The 21,327-nt window shown below is 35.2% G+C and overlaps 1 protein-coding gene across 1 annotated transcript in view; it reads right to left on the reverse strand.

The window, feature by feature from the left end:
- The window catches only part of RunxB (Runt related B), a 52,481-nt gene extending 33,210 nt beyond the window's left edge, over window positions 1-19,271 (reverse strand). The window contains exons 1-2 of the mRNA XM_014236398.3: window positions 18,923-19,271; window positions 17,228-17,444 (exon numbers count right to left, since the gene is read on the reverse strand). Coding sequence (XP_014091873.2) covers window positions 17,228-17,444; window positions 18,923-19,204 — 499 coding nt within the window. The 5' untranslated portion in view covers window positions 19,205-19,271. The remainder of the gene's footprint in view (window positions 1-17,227; window positions 17,445-18,922) is intronic.
- Between the last annotated feature and the right edge of the window lie 2,056 nt (window positions 19,272-21,327).

Genomic DNA, 21,327 nt, shown 5'->3' on the forward strand with positions numbered 1-21,327 from the left:
GAAGGCGAAAACTGTTCCATATCAGAAAGTGTGATGTAAATCGGCTACCGGAGTGAGACTACAAAACTGTCACAGGGCTCTGCTATGCCGAATTATTGAGCTTTCTATTTCGAAAACCCATCAATCTTGCTACTCACAGCTTCACAATACTGAAAATCCGCAATCATTTATTGATTCAACAGCCACCGCCATCGCCGCCATCTGATTATGTGCACGTAATCTAAATCTAAAATAATCACAATTTATTCTACACAATAACTTGGTCAAATTGGATTTGCAAGCGAGCACCGAGGTGTCAGCAGCGAACAATGAGTGGCAAAAAACGTTGATAACGCGACTGTTTAACACTTAAAAATCAAACTGAGAGGAAATTAAATTTCGCCAAAGTCAAAAATGACAATGAGGCAATAAAGGCGACGAGACACACTATGCCGACACACGCTGCAATGAATTTGCCGCTTCCTGCACAGCGTAGTCCCCAGCTCAGCACTCGGGAGGAGGACAAAGCGCGAGCCTGAAGACACCACAACGGCGCTTATGCCGGCAGCAGTCGGCAGACAATGTAGCAAGCACGCGCTGTCATTTAGTCAAGCGGGGCGGGGCGGGGCGGCTGTAGTGTCTGATGAATGTGTGGGTGTTTGTGCCACAGGCTGCCAGAGTCAAATAAGTAGACACTGAAAGCGAACGGAGGCAAATATGGCAAGAAGGAAACGACGTTTATTAAAACGGAAACACGAGTAAATGGCAAACACACAAATAAGCACACTCACACACGCGCTATATTATATTATATATATACAAACATAAATACATACACACATACATACTTAAAGCTGCAAAAAACTCGCGAGCGAGCGGCGACTGAAAATAAAAGTTGGGACATACTTGAGCAAAACAATGCCTTTAGGCGTTAAAATTAACAACGAAATCAACAATGGATACCAGCAGCGCGAACGCACGAACAACAACAACAGCCACCGAAAATGTTCATAATGACAGACTAAGCAAAAAAATGCGCAGACATGATGACACTTCTCTGTAGGCGTTGCAAGTGTAGGAAAAGCAAAAGTGTTTGCGTCTAACTTGATATTGGCAGTGGCTAAAAACACAAACAACAACTACCTATATTATGGCTAGACGCTGATAATAATAATGTCGGTAGCAACAACAAAAGCCTTGAAAGCGAAGAATGCTCTGCAAAAGCGGCAATAAAATTACGAGATAAGAATAATGATGGCGACCATATGTTTGTTAGTGTGCGTGTGCGGAAAAAATTTTTAAGTAGCTTAACAGAACTATGTAAGGTTGTTGCCACATATGTTAAATATTTTTTTGTTTATTTACAGCCAATGAAAAGTATTGGAAGTTGTGAATTTTATGCAAAAATTAAATTAAAATTAAATTAAAACAAATTTAAAGAAAAAACGAAGCTATAAAACCCTTCTGTGGAGCAGTTTTTATAAGATATACAGTTTAAAAAAATTCTTTATCTTGATTTTGATGAGTCAGTTTGCACAGCAGCTATATGCTATAGTAGTCCGATCTGAACAATTCATCTGTAGATTATAGTGTTACCTTGGACAATAATCCATACCGAATTTCGTGAAGATATTTTGTCAAATAAAAAAGTTTTTCATACAAACATTTGATTCCGATTGTTCAGTTTATATGGCAGCCATATGCTATAGAGGTTCTATATCGGCGATTTCGACAGATGAGCAGCTTCTTGGTGAGATAAGACCAGGTGTAAAGTTTCAGATCAATATCTCAAAAACTTTCTGCGTATATAAATACAAACAGACGCACGTATATGAGTATTCAAATTTCGTGGCAAGCCTAAAATACCCCGTTCAGGGTATAAAAAAACAAGAAATGTCTTTTAAACATTTGTTCAAGTCAAATTTTCATCAATCTAAGATAACTTGGTCTTTTGAAAATTTTCTATCATCTTTTCTCAATAAATCAAGATACATAGAGTCTAATCCTAACCGTTCTCACGACATACGAGAAATGCACTTGGTTTTATATCCGTCTTAGAATTTTTGTCTCATTAGCATTTCTTAAAACTACTTCAGGCAGTTTTTATTCGGCTACAACAACAACAGAAATGTTAGCGATTTTTCGAAAATTGCTTAAATTATTCTTCTTCATTCCTAATACTATTTAGTTTTAATATCCCAATCTACAAAAAATAAGTCATTATCACTGATATTTCCAAAAATGAAAATTGCTATTAATGTTTCGCTGATCCCCTTTCTTGACTACACTCCAATATTTGACTGGGGACTTAAATTTGTCCATAAAAATTTATTTTTCAGAATTTATTTAACCTAACTGCATTTTTTCTACCATGTTTGACGGCCTTAGTCGGGCAAACCTCGATTTTCGCAGCGTTTTAGTTTCAGAACTTAAACTATAAAATTAATAACGGTTATGGACTTTGTTCCTGTCTACCACCGCGATTCTTTTGTTCTCTTCATTCCAGTTGATAGAAAAATTGTAAATGCCTCCAATCTAACGTTTCAACTTGAATGACTTAGTAATAATACCCTGTTTCAAGACGATGCTCTCAGTGAGATTTTTGAGTAATTGTTTTGATTGACATTTCTCATGAAAATTGCAACCTTGAAAATTGGTCATCATACAAAAATACCATTCAAATAAAGATTATTATATAACAACTACAAAACAACTTCTTAACTTCTAAGTGAGCTTACAGCTTAAATACTCTCTGGACCACCAATGTTTTCCCTTGAGTGTAATTCCGTAAGCAGCAGACGCTAAATGTCACATAAATGCCGAAACAATGAAAAAATACGAGGTCACATACATTTTCACGAACATGCCAATATAAAAGAAGCTTAGCAACCGAAGGCCAAGACTGCAAATATATGCACAAACACACTTACAAATATATATACATACATACATAGATAGATACATGGGTATGTTCAAGATTTGTCATACATCTTAGCAACCGAAGGCCAAGACTGCAAATATATGCACAAACACACTTACAAATATATATACATACATACATAGATAGATACATGGGTATGTTCAAGATTTGTCATACATCTTAGCAACCGAAGGCCAAGACTGCAAATATATGCACAAACACACTTACAAATATATATACATACATACATAGATAGATACATGGGTATGTTCAAGATTTGTCATACATCTTAGCGAGCGGATGGCAGTTGACCGGCGGGTGGGCGTGCGCCTCCTCTAATACAATGTACACAAGCATTTTATGGCATTGAAGATTTAAGTTTGAGGATTTGATTTTTTACTGCCAACGTGTTTTTTTTTTTTTTGTTTATGCTTTCTGGTTCGCCGTATATATTGGCTCGGTTTAAATCTGCTCATCCCCTAAATTGTTAAATACAATAAAACAAGCAATTTATTCGGTTTCGAGCTTTTCTTTGCTCTCTCGCTTTTCGTATTTTGTAAAATTGCTTGTTTTGTTGCAGATTTAAAGTGATTTGCGATTTTGTTGTTGTGAAAATTTATTATGCCAGTAAATTATTTGTGACTGCAAACAAATTGGGTCAAAACGGATATGCGAGTTTTATTGAGATACATTTTAAAATATGGCCAATTATGTTCGTGGGGTCTTTTGCGGTTGTCTTTAGAGTTATTTATGACTGTAATATCAATTTCACTTATGTTAAATATTTTATGTATGTATGTATGTATGTAGGTAGCTAAAATATATGTGATTTAGATTTTTTATTTGATGTGACTTTCAAAATCTGCATTTGCTGAATGTATAAATATTTCAAGAATATATAGTACGCTTCAGTCCGCCTGTGAATCATAATTATAATTTTCTGCAGAAGAAATCATGATCAAAGACGACTCTTCGCAACATATTCTAAGGTCTCACTTAAGAAATTGCTCCTCCTAAAAATCAACGAAAGAAATAATTAAAATTTGTAAGCTCTGGTAATGTAAATTGATGATGAAAAACGGAAAGACTTTTTTTCTGCGTTTAATGAGAAAATAACCACATTTTCTTTTCAACATTAAAAAATGGCTCTTAAACCACCAGCACAGCAGTACGTATGTTTCTTCCATCAAAATATCCATCAGATATCAGTATATATATATATTTTATAGGGTCTCCGACGATTTTTTTTGGGTGTTACAAACGTCGTAGCAAACTTAATATACCCTGTTCAGGGTGTGAATATTCCGGAGATTTTACAAAATATGGCAGAGCAGGTGGTTAATTGTGTGTTGGCTTGTCTCCTTTGTAGGGCTACGCTAACGTAAAGATTTTTATCCAAATTCGACTATGGAGAAAATTAAAATTTTATTTTTTTCGCTTTATTCTAAAATCTTAAAAAAGACGAAGGTTATTTCGTCTTACCTGCTTTTATGAAAAATAAGATCATAATTTGTTTAAAAAGACCAGCACACGGCTCCGATGGGACCTTGAAATACAGGCACCATACTAACTTTTTCAGCTTGTAACTACCGTTGTACCTTCTTTTAAGACTCTTAGATATCTTTTAGCGAAAGTAACAAATGACTTTTGCTAATACTAGTGTTGTGTAACACCTGAAAGTAAAGCCAAATTTAAGGCTTAGTTAATGGGTTGGTCAAGCATTTCCGAAACGCCCTCGACTCGCTAGAAAAACCCCCCGTGCAGCCGCCACTGTAGTTTAATATAACCTTTTATTATTTTTCACTTCTCTGAACAGGGTATATAAAGTTTCCCACAAAGTTTGTTACACCCATAAAAAAACGTCGGAAATAAATTTAATATATTATCGTGACAACCTAAGTCGATTTAGCCATGTTCATCTGTCTGTCTGTTTATACGCGAACTAGTCCCTCAGTTTTTGAGATATCGCTCTGAAATTCTGCACACGTCCTTTTCTCCCCAATAAGCTGCTCATTTGTTGAAATTACCGATATCGGACCACTAAAGTATATAGCCGCCATACAAACTGATCCATCAAAGTAAAGTCCTTGTGAGAAAAACTATTCTGTTTGACAAGACATATTTACGAAATTTGGCACAAATTATTATCCAATAAGGAGATTATAATCTCTGAATATATTTTTCAGATCGTATCACTATAGCATATAGCTATCATACAAACTAACCTATCGAAACCAAGATAAAGATCCTTTTATACATTTTAAGGCTATAAAAAATGTAGCTGTGAACCTATAAAATCAATGATTTGACATTCTCGCAAACAGAAACAGGTGGAATGTTAGCTAATTGTACATTTGAAGAAAAACAAATTTTTTTTTCGAGCCAAACTCCAAATTTCTTATATTTTCTTAAATAGTTATTGGCGCCTATTAATAAATTTTTCAAAGAGTATAAAGCCGCTTGTAACAACTGAGCTTGTTCTTTCAACGCTCGTGTGAGATTTCCATAGAAAATACTCACATTCTTATGTATATATTTTCACTCCACTTCCCTTTCAGCAGCCACTCATTCGTCAAGTCACCGTCAGCACGGCTGGGCGTTTATCACTTCGCTACTATTAATTAAGCTTAACGAGGTTACAACACCGCCACCGCTACGGCGACGACGGTGAGCAACAGCCCCAAATAGCACTCACATATATATACATACATACATACATGTGTTAGACTGGTGTATCGAGTGGCTCAGCTTCTTCGGTCGGCGTCTTCTTCATTAACATCCGCTCCAGTTGCTGCCATTGCCGCCATAAGCGTCACTAAGCTACAAAAACCGGACTGCCAAGTAAAACAACAACAACAACAACAACAACAACAAGATGGGTTAGAACCCGCGCTGCGATGTCTTTGATGATATCAGCTGCTGCTTACTTAAGCCTTACCTCTTTAACTCTTGTAGTTGTGTGCGTGCGTATGTTGTTGTTGTTGTAATAAGTTGAAATGCAAACTTTTTGTAGAATCCATCCGGTGGCATAATGAAATTTCGCCCTCATCTCATTAGTCTTTTAAAAGTAGCAAAATATCAGCGCGAGCAACACGCTCGTGCTTACTTACATATATACATATACATATATTATATGTGTATATAAATAGTATATTTGTATATATACCACCGCAGCCAGCACCCGCCCTGCGCGCTGCCCTTTAACCGCTTCGTAGCTTCATGACACCTTCGCTGGTGCGCTCTTCATCTGATTTAATTCTACTGTTTGTTGTTATTGTTATTGTTTTTGTTTTTATTGTTGTAAATGTAATGCTTTTAATTTTTGTTGCATACTGCTCCATTTGCAAAAAGTTGCTGCAGTTCAAAGTATTTAACCTTTTCTTTGCCTTGCTTCCTCCACTCCTCTGCTTCTTCTGCTTCGTGTTCTTTGGGTGTTCTCTCTCCACGACTCTTCATTACTTGAGTGTCCTTTGCGTTCAACCCTTTTTGTGCTGGTTAACGCCCGCACCAAACTTACCACACCACATTCATTTGCCTAAGTATACTTCGCCCTTAATGGCTCCTGCCTTTCTTCCTACCTTCCTTCCCTGTCATTATGGCATCCTTTGACTCTGGCCTCTTGGTGTATTTCGTTTTTAATAATGATAATCATTCGTCGCTTTTGCTTGTCGCTGAAACTTTTCCAAGTAGATATGTTTTTGCGCTCAAGCAATGTTTTTGTTGTTGTTATTGGTGTACATTTCACAAGGACTTTCCTTACTTTGTTGACACATTAACGCGATTAGCAGCTTTTGAATTTATTTGTGAAACACTAAACGCTTTCAACTGCTTTTTCGGCAACAAAGTTTCAACGAAGTAATTCTAAGTTTAGAAAGAGTATTTGTGGGATGCAAGATTATTTTAAACATTTTTTTATGTAAAGGGGAAGTAGTTTTTAAAAAATTTGACTTTCTCAGACTTCGCCTTAATAATTAAGGTATGGTCGGGTTAGACTCGGGAAATTAATATTCATTCTTTTCAAATCAGAAAACTTGCATACTATTTTTAGAAGCTCTACTTCCACACGATGAATTATATTCCAGTATTTTAAGTAGCATTTAAAAGCAATAAAAGTTCAGAGATCACGATCAATTAAGAGTGAATTTAGTGACCTTTTTGTTTGATCCCAACTAAGGAAACAAGACTTTGAGGATTAGAAAGCCTATCATAAAGAAGAAAGGATCTCATTATGTCGATGGAGATCGTTGTCGGCAATAAAGTGAGCCATCTTGTTAGCCCTTTCTTTTACCTTTAATGTTAAACGATCCAAGAGCCATAAAAAGTTGACTCTCTGAGCTAAAAAAAAATCTAGTAAATGCCTTTTTGTATAATTTGACAACTCTGGTCTTGCTGCTAATAACGCTAGCTGCTTGTTTTAAACTAAAAATCTGATTGATTTGGCAACTCAAGCGAAACACCATTTCTGCAATGCCATTTTTTTTATTTGAAAACAAGCAAAAAACGAAATTAAATGAGTATACTGATTGCGAAAGATCTTCTGAGAGAATTCTACTCCTATATTAGAAAATGTGCTTATAAGCATCGCTGCAAATTTCTCCAAAAAAAAATATATGCGGCAAAATATTCTCTGAATGGAAGTAATGTTTCCACGTCTGCTTATCAAGTCTCCATCTCTTGATCCCAATTTCAAACTAGTGAGAGTTCATTATTTAGTTCAAGTATGACTATCTGTTTATAATAATTCTAAGCTTTCTTGAAACTAAAACTTTAGCTGTTCGGAGCCGGAGAACTTGTAGAACGCTTGCTTAGTCGGATAAGATAAAGAAGCATGGCAAAAATTAGAAAGAGAAACGAACAAGAAAGACTGCAAGAATAATTTAGTCTGATTGGATAGGGCTTTAAATCTTTGAACTGTATGTCTAAACTTCACTTTCCTTACTTAGCATATAAATATAGTCTATGTCAGGACCCTTAAGAGAAACCCGAATTTTCTTAAGGGGTTTTTGTAGAAATTTAGAAAAAACATAATAACATTGGGCTGCCTGGAGAACTTAGAAGAGAAGAAGATTAAAAGCTTTAAGCTAGCTTTGGCCTACTAGGACAGGCTTATACTAGGCTTATATTGTAATGCCGTAAGCTGACTATACAAGTTCTTGATATTATATAATATAATATTTTATGTGTATTTAGATCAACATGATACCCACCTATGTAATTGATCAAATCGTCAAACAGATGAAAGAATTGGCAGTTCGAAGCAAAACTAAAATCTCTAAATTCATAAAAAGAATTTAATTTCAGAATAATTTGAAAGAAAAAAAACAGCTTCTTGAAGCAAAAAATCATTTTAGAATTAATTTAATCTTTTTAAGAGATTTACACGCCCAAACAATCACACACACATACAAGAGTGGATGCGGGTGAGGTGCGTCGTGTGCAGGCTCAAACCGTTCCGCACGCTGCACATTGCACGCACAATGACAATCGTTTTCTCAAATATTTGCCAAAGGACAAGTATTCGCAATTAAATTTCCTCTTATGCAAACGCGCATGCATACACACATACACGCGGGGGCATTCGTATTAATATGTGCATACATGCGTGCCAATAAGCATATGCAAATGTACGTAAGCAAATACATACAGTATCCAATTTCGAAATTACTTGACGTTGAGGAATTCGCTCGGAAATCGAAGGAATTTAATTGAAGTCACGATTTCGCATTTGCCGCAATTGCGCATTGTATGAGTGTGTAGTATGAGCATGCACGCATACATGTGTAGATATGCCTACAACATGCTTATAAGCGCACTTATGCGTGATGGCAGGATGATGGCCCTCTAGGAAATTTTTGAGAAAGTTTAAATTATCGGCAAAAAAGTTTTAACGTTTTTTTTTTAACTTACTGTGCTTTGATATTTGAATTTATGATGATTAATCTTTTTAATGAAAGTTTTATTAAAAAAAAATATATAAAAAAATAATTTTACAAAATTCTAAATAAATGAAGGAGAGTATTAATGCATAAGCATGCCTCTTATTTTTCGCCAAAAAAATTTTTTTTTATTATTTTTTATTTTTTATGGTAATTAATGTTTTCAAAAAGAGTATTTTTTAAAAAGTTTTTTTTAAATAAATTTACAAAATATAAATATAAAGGTGCCAGAGAGACTGTAAAGGCAGAAGCTTTGCTTATAAATTGAAAATATTATATTAACGATAATTTTTTTTATGTTAACGATTTTTAAAAGTGAAAAGAAATAACAGAAAACATAAAAAGCTTGACGATGACTCAAGAATCATATTATAATAAATTTTTATACAACAAAAGTCTTAATTAATTAATTAAAAGTCAGTTTTAGCAACAAGACATATTTTTCCAACAGGGTTTTTGCAAATACAAAGGCGTTGCAGTCAAACTCCCGCCCGACGCGATCACAAGACAATCGAAATCTCATTTGCATAAAATCAGTCACTCACTTTGTATGGTTGTGCGCATGTGTGTGCGTTTAAAAGTAAATCAAACAAATACTTTAGCATGCAAAGGCATGTCCGTGTGGCCTCTTTTCGGTTGCGACTATTTACTTAAATCCAATTAAATACGCATTTATTTCGGTGATATCTTTACGATTTTGAATTTTTAATTTTTTTCCATAATGTTGACAAAGAAGTAGAGTGTTTTGCACCCAGTATTAAATATTTTGCTCCAAATTTTTTAACTCGACCAAAAAAAATTGGAATTATGTAATAAAACTAATTTTAATAATTTAGTCTCTAATTGTTTTCAATTTAGCATATAATGAGGCTAATTGTTCAATTAGTTCAATTAATTGGCAATAAATTAATTAATTAACAATAATGCTTGAAATGCTGGTTAGTTGGGCTTAGCTAATTTAGATCGTAGTAGTACCTCAATTCTCGAAATTTGTGAAAGAATTACCTATTATTCGCACCGTTTCTTCCAAATTCTCTGTATCGATGACTCAATTAAGCATGGCTGAATTTCCGGCTAATTGGTAAAAGCTTCTCTGAAATTTTTGTCGATGGTGGGCAATCCTTTTTAATTCATGATGTTATTTTCATGAATGACTTGTATTCAACTCCACGGAAATCACATTTAAGAATAACTATGTAGTATAGCCCATTTTGAAAAATATAGCAGAACCCCTTTCTCACATTTTTATTCCTAATTCTTAAAAATAGCATATTCACCAAAACGATAGCTCCCGAGTGCTATAAGGCTTAGGGAACAGACAATAGCATCCCTGAACAATCTTCGTATAAAAGATCGAACCGACAGATTTTTACCGATTCGTACCTCTCCTTCGTGTGTTGAACCTTAATTGCCTGATCAATTCCTCGCTAAACGCTAACAATACTGTGAAGAAAGTAATGGACTTATTAGATCCTCAGGTTTACAAATATCGATGTTAGTATATCGAGAACTGGGATCTAATTTTGGCATGACTTCATGCCTGAAGAAATGTTTTTTGAATCGACTGTTCGTAAACTCTTCGGAAAGCTTTTAGAAAGACATTATATTTGCCAAAAATCTACGGTTTTTACTTTTTGGTTAGGTGGCAACTCTTTAGCTAAATATATCTTATGTTTAAGACATATTTGAAATAAAATACGACTTTTACTCTCGCTCTCAACTCATTTTATAAAAAAATCTAATATAAAGATTTCCGGATTTTTTTAACCCCAAAATCGTCATTTTAATACCTCAGTATTTGCATCGAGATCTATTATCATCCTCAAAAGTTTATCACTACTTAAAGAAATTCTGCAAAAGCGACACTTATAATTTCAAAATCAACCGCTTTTTAAACTAGAAGTCATCCGCTTAGATATTATAATTTCTCTACCAAATTTCCTTCACAACAGCATCCAAGAAAATTCAGCTCCCCTGCCACCATCATTAACCATCTAACAAGTAAACGCTGCATAGCTTTTTAACTTTCTTCCAATACTGTCATGGCCACCGGCGCTGCCTCAACTGCCTAACAACCTAACAACCACTTAAGACACACCTGCCACTTAGGCTTCGACAGCGCTTTTGCTACGCTCACTTTATTTGTAACTTCCTGTTTATTTATCTATGCCGTAGCTCAATGCTTTCTTGCTGTTCCTACGCACATTTTTTCCGCCATTTACAGTGCTATACTTTTTTCCTTAGCGTCCGCTTCATTTTTTTCTGCCGCCGCGTGAATTTCTCGACTTTCATTCATTTTTGCCTAACGACTTCCGCCTTTTAACTTTTGCCTTTCTGTCGCCTTTACGGACTTTCTTCCAGCATTGTTGCTTTAATACAGTCAGTTGGAAGATTCGACTTTGCGCGTGCTTTAAGCTTCCGGCATCCATTAAACTTCATTAAAAATTTAATATTCTCCACTCGCATTCATTATTATTTTTATATACCTAAATTTTTCATTTCGACATCTTCGCCCTGTTTGCCTTTGGTCTTTTCGTGACTGCGTCAAACCACTTCGTCGGCTTGTTTCGGTGTGGTCATGGTGTTAGTTGGCGAGCTGGAATCGCTCGCGTGCCGAGTAGCTATAGCTCGGCGCGTTCCACTCACCTGCTTTTTATTTATTATTATTCAGTTTTTTTTTTTATTTGTCTTTCTTGTTGTTATTCACTTCATTGTATGCAAATTTGTATTTTCTTTGTGGCCCAAGTTTTTCCTCATTGATTTCGTGCTCATTTTAACTTTTGATTTAAATTTCAACTTTCTTGTTTTCGTTGTTTGTTTTTGGTTGTTTATTTGTCCGACTGAGTTAGGCTTGTTAGCTCACCGTTGGGGTCATAATTTGTAATGCAAAGTTTTTTAATAGAGTCCTGTTGCATGCGTTTCTATTTCTTTTTTTATTCAAGGTGTGGTAAGAGCAGTGATACAATATTAAACTTGGTATTGATTTAAGGTTTGAGGTTTTCATTGAATTTTGAAGGTTTTTTGCATGGAATGATAGTTACTTTAAGAAAAAACTAAAATTCATGAAAATTTTGCAAAGCTTTCATGAAGCTTTTTCTTCTAGTACACCTAGCTTTTGCGCCAAATCTATGTCGAATTAAAAAAAAAAGCAAGTACTCTTCCATCATGAGAACGCACCGGCTCACACCTCCGCTGTCGCCACGATTCACTTGGTCGAACTGTTGCCGCATCCACCGTAATCTCTATAAAACTACTTCTACAACTCAAGAAAACGTATTTTTCAGACGTCATGAAGAAGTTGAAGTCTTGCTGGGTCAAGTGTATCGAGCTATAAGAAGAAATAAATCGCCATTTTTGAAAAAATATTCGTTATTCTTTTGTAGAAGCGCCGTTCCCTCGTGGACCCCTATTCTACAATAACTAGAAATCAAATTCCAGATATTAATATTAGATATAAACTGGTTTAATTATTGCTATACTTACTTACCACTCATCATAGAGCACTTACCACTCATCATAGAGACCCCTAATGCCTTACTCGAATTCTCACATAATACAGATTAGTGAGTGTTACTCTCTACCCTCCAACCTACGTTTCACGTAAAAGCCCCACAATGGGTTAGCACTTGAGAGCTCGCATTCACTACACTAAAATCACATCAAATTAATTAAGTCTGCAATTAAAATGCTAGATATTGTAATAATCAAATATTAATAAAGTGTTTGTCAACGCATCACTGATTCCTCAATGAGCAATAATCAACAGCAGCGAGCAACTGTGCGAACAACAACACGACATGCGTAGCAAGTTTGCTGCCCAATCCACAAATGCCGCAACAATAAAATGGTTACGCATGTTTATATATTGGCCACAATGCCACACACACACACACACCTTTGCTCTACCCACTCTCCAACACTCTCACCTCCCTGAGTTGTGTCAAATGAAGTGCCGCAAACACTTGGCTGCAGTCGAATTGAAGCGCATTAATTCGTATGAGCACGAGAATGAGTGCTTACATGGAATGCAAATTTGAAAACTTCCACTTGCCACATCGTAGGCGCTCGTGGTATGGCTAGCAATTTTCCAAATGCATTTCCTGTTAATCAGCAAGTATTTAACGCTTAACGGTAACAATGCAACAAAATAATTACAACGACGCTAATGATTACTTGAAGTGATTAAATGCATTAGCTATTTGTGTGTATGTAAGTGTATCCACAACAAAGCAACCCTTTGTTGTTGCTGCTTTAGCTCTCTTCTTACCAATGCAATATGACGATGATTGCGAGCGCTTATTGACAGCAGCAAAACGGTAAGTCCCCACAAAACGCAAGCGGCACTAGAAAATGCAAAGATGCAAAGCAATGCAGATCAACTTAAGTGCTTTGACGACGACGACGGCGGTCCAATCTCCGAAATGGCCAGCTCTCACTGGTCGATGGCGCAAGTAGTTGTAGAGTGAAGTAATAAAGCTTGTACATACTTAGAGAGATTATTCGGTTCGGAGCGGTAAGTGCGTGGCGGGAAGAGGGGAAGTGCACACCTATATTGCATTTCATGAGCTGCTGCTTTTGCTACGCCTGGGATTATGCATTTCCGGTCGAATGGGCACATGTTCATTTACATACAGCGAATTACATGTATGTATATAATATACGTACATACTATATTATTCTACTGTATATTTACTGTTACATATAATGGGTTATTTCTCTCGAGCTGCGGAATGTTAATCGGCAGACATTTAGACAGGGCTCCGAACGCGCTTAGCAACTAGAAAGGTTACTCTGGGGGACTCATTTCGATTGCAACTATCAGCCTATCAGAAGGCTATATTTATTACTAATTATAAGTTATCTTTGATACTCAAAAGTTTGAGAGTGACGAGTCGAACAAACAACTGGTATAACTCACATAGACTGGTATAATCAAGGATAGTTAGTATATCAAACGGTTATTTCACTCAAAAACTTTATTTAAATGCTTTCCTCTATTATTATGTAAATTTTTTGAGATTCTAGTAGACTTCAAGTATAGCATACAAAGAATTAGCAAATTGAAGACTCTCTAATTAATTTAGCTTAAAAAGTTCTACCTAAGTTTTCAACTTTAATTAGAAAGCTTTGGATCAATCGAATTCTTCTAGTCCTTCATGCATACTGATGAAACATTAGAGAGCATATACTTGGCAAAAGTGAAAGAGTAGAACCCTCAAAAGGCCAAACTTTGGCACTTTATGCTGAAAGTAGAGAAAAATTAAGAAAAATTTCTCTTTTTCAGGCTTTATTTAACATAAATTTGAGCGAAAAAGTCTTACAAAAATTGGCGGCTAATGAGAAATTGTCGCAATAACCTATCTCAAAAGAGAGGTGAGTAGAAAATTAATACAGAGATTTATGAAGTGCTAAGGTAGACTTATACTTTTCACCTAATAAATAATTAATTAAATAAATTAAATATAGAATATTTTATAAAGTAATAATTGATATATAAGATATTTTTCAAAATGGTTGCCACCTATAAAAATATTTAATTCAATTATAATTAGTATCAAAAAATAATCGTTTTAGTACCAGAAAATTTTACTGTATACAAATCTAATTGTTAAAAATCTCTAAAATTATATTCTCACTCTCCTTATTGAACTTAGCCACAGCCAGGAGAAACTATTATCCCTAATACGCAGTTGAACGCACACAATTTTCTTTTCAATTTCTCATTTCATAATGCTGTACCGTTATGTAACAACATATGGATATCTAATACTGTGACAATCGAATTTATATAAAAAGTTTCTTCAGCATAACCTCAAATACTTTCAAGCTAAACTTTCGAACTTTAAAAATTTCAAAGTTCAAAAAGAGATGGTTTCGAAAAATTCCCAAATTTAAAATAACCAATTTTGCTAAAACACTAAGAAAATTATTTCTTGAAGCGCACAATGCATAACCCTGTAAGTACAATACCCATACATACAAAACTATATGCAGCAGTTGGTTGCACTGGCGATCTTATCATTAGCTTGGAAAATAAATTTAATTAAAATGAAGCAGCAACAGCAGCAGCTGCAGCGTGTGCATGCAGTTCATCAGCTCAAAGGTACAAGCTACCAATACATTCACACAAACACACATACCCATATACATCCAAAGATAATAAGTAAGCGATGGATGAGAGACTAACACAAACGGCAGCAACGCTGTGGAATGTTGTTAATTAATTACTAATGCATTACTAATGCTCGGCGCCCAAACACACTTTTGCACAGCAAGTTTATCACACATACCATATGCTAAATGAAAATTACAACAACAACCACAATAAGTGATACAATGCAAAAGTGTATAAAATTATTTGTTAAAGCTTTGATGAAGTTTTCTGGTGGACACACGCAACCAAAACTACAATCTAACCACTCAAGCCTCTGGTCAACACCTGCTAACGCTGGATCTCTAAGCTCAAGAACAACCGGTGTAAATGTGCGTTAGTAATATTATATAATATTAAGTGCAGCATTAGATATTTGTGGCAAGCACACACTTACTGGGAGCTTACACCAACCACTATACTTAATGTGCAAATAATTTTCGAAATGAGCAAATAATTTCGGAACTTAACGACTGAGCATTAAAAATTACTACTTAATCCGCAGAGTTGCTTTTCTGAGGGGCTTAAAAGGATTTTTCGGAATAATTTTTTATTTGTTTTTACTTTTATATAAACTTTGTTTTTTTTACTTTACAAAAGGATTGACATTAAAAGCTCGCGCGTAACTGTCACTGACCCTAGTAATCCCTTTGTAAATATGCAAAAAGCGCTTGAGAAGAAAGGGTTTAGATTTGATTATAACCAGCATGTAATTTAAATTCATTTCTTCGGTAACTTTTTCGCTACAAATCCTATAATAAATAAATAAAAGAAGGGACGCTTCAAACGAGTGCGAGAAAAAGTGTAGAAATCGTGCTGCCACCCTTAAGAATTTTAGAAAAAAAACAAATGCAAATAAGTGCGTATTTGCCAGCAAAGCCTCGAGCATTATCGGCCACTTGGCTCCGCATTTAAAATGTCACCCGGCATTTGGGGCGACATTAAAAATTTTGTTGTCAAAAAAAATACAAAAATACAAAAAAAAAGATATAAAGAAAATTTGTATAAATTGAATAAGAAAAGTAAAAAAGCGCACGCTTAACGAACCGGCATTGCTTAATGAGCAAATTGTCAAACGCCACAAATAACCTACCGCCCCAACCCGCAACCGACGGTAACAACCAAACAACCGTTTTTGCTACCCCAAAATTAAAAAGAAACTTCAGTTTTCCCAAGAAATGAAAAAGTGCAGGAATTCTTCCGAAGAAAAAGCTTTGCTAGTTTGTATTTTCTTTTGGTTTTCGGTATGGGCAGTCACTTTGTGGAGCACAAAATAAACAGCTACGGTGATTTAATTTTCTGTTTAGTGATTTTGCTTTGCCTTACCCCCACCTACTACCAATCTCACACCCAATCAATCAGTTGGTTTGTCTTTTTTTTCATTGTATAGCTTGTTCATTTCGTGTCACCCTCCATTTGCTTTGAGAAGATGTAGTAAAAAGAGAAATCTTAACACAGACGAACCAGCAACCTGACCTTGTAGTCTCACAGGATGGAGTAGTAAATGTGTCGGCTACTCGTGATGGATTGATTGATAGCAGACAGACGGTACACGTCAGCTTTGAGACTTGGCAGATCATTTGTTGGTCAGTTTTACAGTGGCTGTGAAAAGTCTGTTCGACTTAAAGGTATTTAAGAGATTTTCATAATCAGCTGGTGCAGGTCTTCGCTAAAGTTCGGGACGTGTCTCCGCTAAACAAAGGATTTACGTAATTCCGCCATTAGTAAAAGTCGATTACCGGATATTTGTTAGTACAAGTTTCAACTAGAGCTCTTAAATACCTATATCTAAGTTCTGCTCCCATTTTATAATATTTTTGAAAACAGTTCAGCTGAGTTTATCATAAAATATTAACCTATGAGATAAATAGAGTTTTGAAATGATTTTTTGAGTGTAATCCAATATTGGTTCAAGATCACCGGCTGGAAATATCTGGGATGCTAGTACCTGGCTCTATAGATCTAAGTTTTTTCAGAATCGAAATGTCTTCCGAAACTAAATTAGCTATTGTGAGCTAAAATTTGTCTTAGAACTAAGATTCCAAATCACGTGATCTTGAAATAATTTAAGACTCAAATGTTGAGGTAGACTGGTCTGGATATCTATTTTTCCCATAAAGTATGTACATTGAAAATCAAAAATTAAATTTCAAACAAACAAAATTTACTGCTACACACCTCATCCAGCTTTTCTAACCTGTAAAATATTACAACACCTCCCTCTAGTTGCCATCAACTTACCACGTCCACTGCGTCCAACGAAGCGCAAATCATTGAATTTAGCCACTTGATTTTTCATAACGGCCGTACAATTCCGCAACTCCGCTGAAAAGTTCTCATCATTCCCCGCTCGTATTGTTACAATCGTTCCGTCCATTACCTCGCCCAAGGCGAGCACTTTAAAGGCAATTGGTAGCGTTTTGTTCGAGCGCCAATGCGTGGGCAGCGTTGTGCAAACCTGTGGAAATAATGAACAGATTCAATTATATTTCCCCGTTCTGTTTGGTAAATAACTAAATGTTAAGTGTCAATAAATTATTTGGTTCAATAATAACTAATTTAACTGCCAGCAGTTAGGACTGCTCCATGGAAGTGTAATATACAAAAAGGGTCACATAAAATACAATTTTTAGCAGGTTTAAGTTTTGAAATCCAGAAAAAATAAAACCACAAAATTTAAAATCTCTAATCAGCTCCTTTTACGGCGGTAGTTTTAAAATATCTTTCGAATTCTACTAAATCTGTAACTAATTCCACTTGAGCTTTTCTAAAAAGGTTTAAAAATATGAAGTCATCTTCTAATAGCTATATATCCACTGCTGTTGTTCTTTTCGAAAAGTCTGCTCATACTTAAAGTTCGCTCTGCTCTTCATGTGTGAATCTTTACGAAAACTGCCTCTGTTGAAAACTGGTTTCTTTGTCTATTCTTAAAGGTCTCATTTTTCAGGGACTTGTTCCGAGCACTCTTTCCCATATTCATAACAGATTCCTATAAAAACCGATTTCCGAATTAACGCAATAATCTTAATTGTACAGAAAAAGTCGCCGTCTGGTTCTTCAACAACTATACAAGTGGTCACAACTATACACTTTTTTATATTTAGGGACTTATTCTGTCTTCTGAATAGATTTTCATAATACAATATATTGAGAACAGAAAGTCATTGCATTATTTTGCAACATTGACTAGACTATAAGGCTACATTTTTCTGAAGAGACAGCAGTCAACCATATTAGGTTAATATTTCAGAGCAATATTTAATGGCAAAATGATTTCTATGAACCATAATATTCAGGAATCTTCAAAATTACATATCGGTCGAGCTTTCGACCGAGCTGATTTTATGCTCATCTGTTCTCAATAGGATAGTTACTCACAAGTTCTCACTACTAGCGAAAGATTGGTGCCATCAGTATAAAAGCTTTCTTAACCTTTAAATCTAATGCGACAGGTAAGACAATCGTTCCATTCCTTGTCTTGAAAAAAAGGGATCAGAATAAATGGTTGAAGTACGGCATCCACATTCGTTATTTCTTTATCCCGAATAACTTTCGAGTATGCTGAAAAATTAATGGTATAACCTATGGAAATATAAAAAGAATTGATTGTTTTTAATTTCACACTAAGTGTGCAGCTTAAAACTGCGAGTATTTGAGAAATGTTGAACTTCCGTTGTACCTAATAAAGCTTAAAATAACATTTTCGACCATCGAATATTATTTTTATCTTTTTTCTATCGAATAACTTTCATATTATAACAAATATATATTAATATTACAAAAGTTTACCGATGAAGCTTAAGATCTATGAGTGAAAGTTTAAAAGCTACACTTTTCGCTAAAAAGCTTTCATCAATTTTTTTTATACCTTATTAAAAGAAAAAAGTAGTAAACTGTTTAAAAATCACTTTGAAGTAATACATTTTTAAAACTTACCACATGCGGTGAGCCGGTCTTCACCAATTCCCCCGGATGTTCGGCCAGCAGCACATCGACAGTACGCTCGAAGAGATTCTCAGGTGTTAGATATGGGCTCGTATCAATGACTTTCTTATTACTACCGCTCGTATTATTGTTATTTACACTATTGTTATTGTTGTTGTTATTGTTATTCGTGTTGTTATTAGCACTGGTGGCGTTACGTTTCGACGGCGTGGCGCTAGCGGGTGGTGGCTGCTGATGATTCGTGGTGGAACTCACTTCACTTGAGATGTGCATTTTGTCGAATTTTCACACGTCACAATTTATTAGAGGTTTATGAAACACGCACGTTCATGCCAGCGAGCTGCAACTGGGAAAATTTTCAAAATTTACTTTTTTTTATTTTTATTCTATTTTTTTTTTTTGTTTTTTAGAAGTTTTGTGTCTTAAGCGATTGGCACGAATAAACTTTGAACTTCAATTTGGCAAATGAGGCGCATATCCGCACTTCATTTGCATAACCCGGGTGGGGTGTGGGTGTAATACAAAGTAAACGGCGACAAGTCATGTGTTGGGCATGTGTGTGTAAGAGTGTTCGTGTGCTGGTGAACTTTGAAGTGTGTGGCCACAGCTATCAAAGCGTGTGTGGAACCTGTTGAATGGCAAATTTGCAAAACGGAAACGGAAGTGAACTTACGTCAATTTCAAATGCTTAGAAATATGCACACACGCACACACACACATACACATAATTGGTAAGGTAGTAGCACTTTTGGCGCATTTGAAGTTTTTCGCTTTTATTTCTCTCCCCTCTTTCGCCGCCTTATGTGAAAGGGTTGCAAGCCATCACAGCAAATTTACAAAAATCATCAACAATTTCAGTTCAAAGTATTGTCACACATTTGCACACATGCACACACGTATACATATAACGGCACACAGCACTGTTATCCTTTGATCTTCGCGCTTTTTTCCACGCGTCGCGCCGCTCAAATTGTGTGCAACAATTTTTTACCACAAAACGGCACGCACGTAACTTTCAGCTGCACTTCAAACGGCGAAAAAAGTCACAAAATTTACAACAACATTTTCTTTTGTTGCTTTCTGATTTTTTCGGCGCTTGCCACAACATTCTTTTGTTGCGTCCGCATCGTTATGAATCCGTCATTCGATTAAGCAAATCAACTGCTGAACGCCGACACCAAACATACAAACACATACATACATAGCAGCGCATGAAATGAAAAGTGATTGCTGCCAGAAGTTGAAAGCCAAAAATAACAACAACAAATAAAAAAACAAAAACGAAAAAAGAAATCAGCGAAAACTGAAAACTGAAAACTGCCAAACCGTGGTTGATAATGCGTGGCGTTGCCATACACAATCAAACAAAACGCCAAACACTCGCACACATATTTTGCATACATATTTATACACGCTTTGTGTATGTGTGCGGATTTATGCAACATAGTCCCTTACAATCGCACATATGCTGACTGCTCGCAGCTGTTTCCAGTTGTACAAGTAAGTGTTAATATTGAAAAAAATTATATAAATGCTCCTCATATGTACATATATATTTATATACTTATATACGCATGCTATTAATTGCGTGCCCACTCTTTTATGTTACAACAACCTCGCCATTTTACCAGAATATATTACAGTTTTATTTTTATTTTTTTATTTTTTTTTTATTTTCAGCTTTCATTTCTCTTTTTTTTTTTATCTTTCCGTTATTCACTCATTTATTCACTTGTACACGTATTTGCGATTTTTATTTTCACAATTGTCGCACAGTTTGTTACTTGTTTGCCATTTTTGTAACAATTTCCGTTTTATAGTACTTTTTTAATCAATTTGTTGCTGTTTTTTTTCTTGTAATTTTTATTTCCATATCAAGTGGCTGCGGTGGACCGAATCTCCGTAAATGTTGACGCATACAAATGTACCGCAAGAGAGTGTCGCTTGTGCTTAGTAATATGGCTTTGCATGATTTTGTTGTTGTGTTATTTTTCCGAATTAAAAAAAGTATCTCTTTCCATATATCAAAAATAATTTTTATCCAATAAAACTCTATTTATTCGCATTTCCTAGTACTATAAATGCCATATCTACTTTAATAACCCGCTTATGTTGAAATAAATATTACCGATTTTTCAATTACATATTTTTGAGACCAAATCAATCAACCTAATACACATTCCATATATAATGTACCTAAACCTTCTATAATAAATGCAATTACTACCATGTCTTCTTATTAGAAATGCTTTATAAATAACCACAAATATGCAAAGCTAATTAAATTAAAGATTGAGAAAATATTATATGTTACCTTACATACTAATCTAATGCATTTACAATTATAGATTTTCTTATTAGAAGATTATCGCATATTGCTCTACGACCCGTCAAAA

Source organism: Bactrocera oleae, chromosome 5 (genome assembly GCF_042242935.1).
Source record: "Bactrocera oleae isolate idBacOlea1 chromosome 5, idBacOlea1, whole genome shotgun sequence".
Lineage (NCBI taxonomy): Eukaryota > Metazoa > Arthropoda > Insecta > Diptera > Tephritidae > Bactrocera > Bactrocera oleae.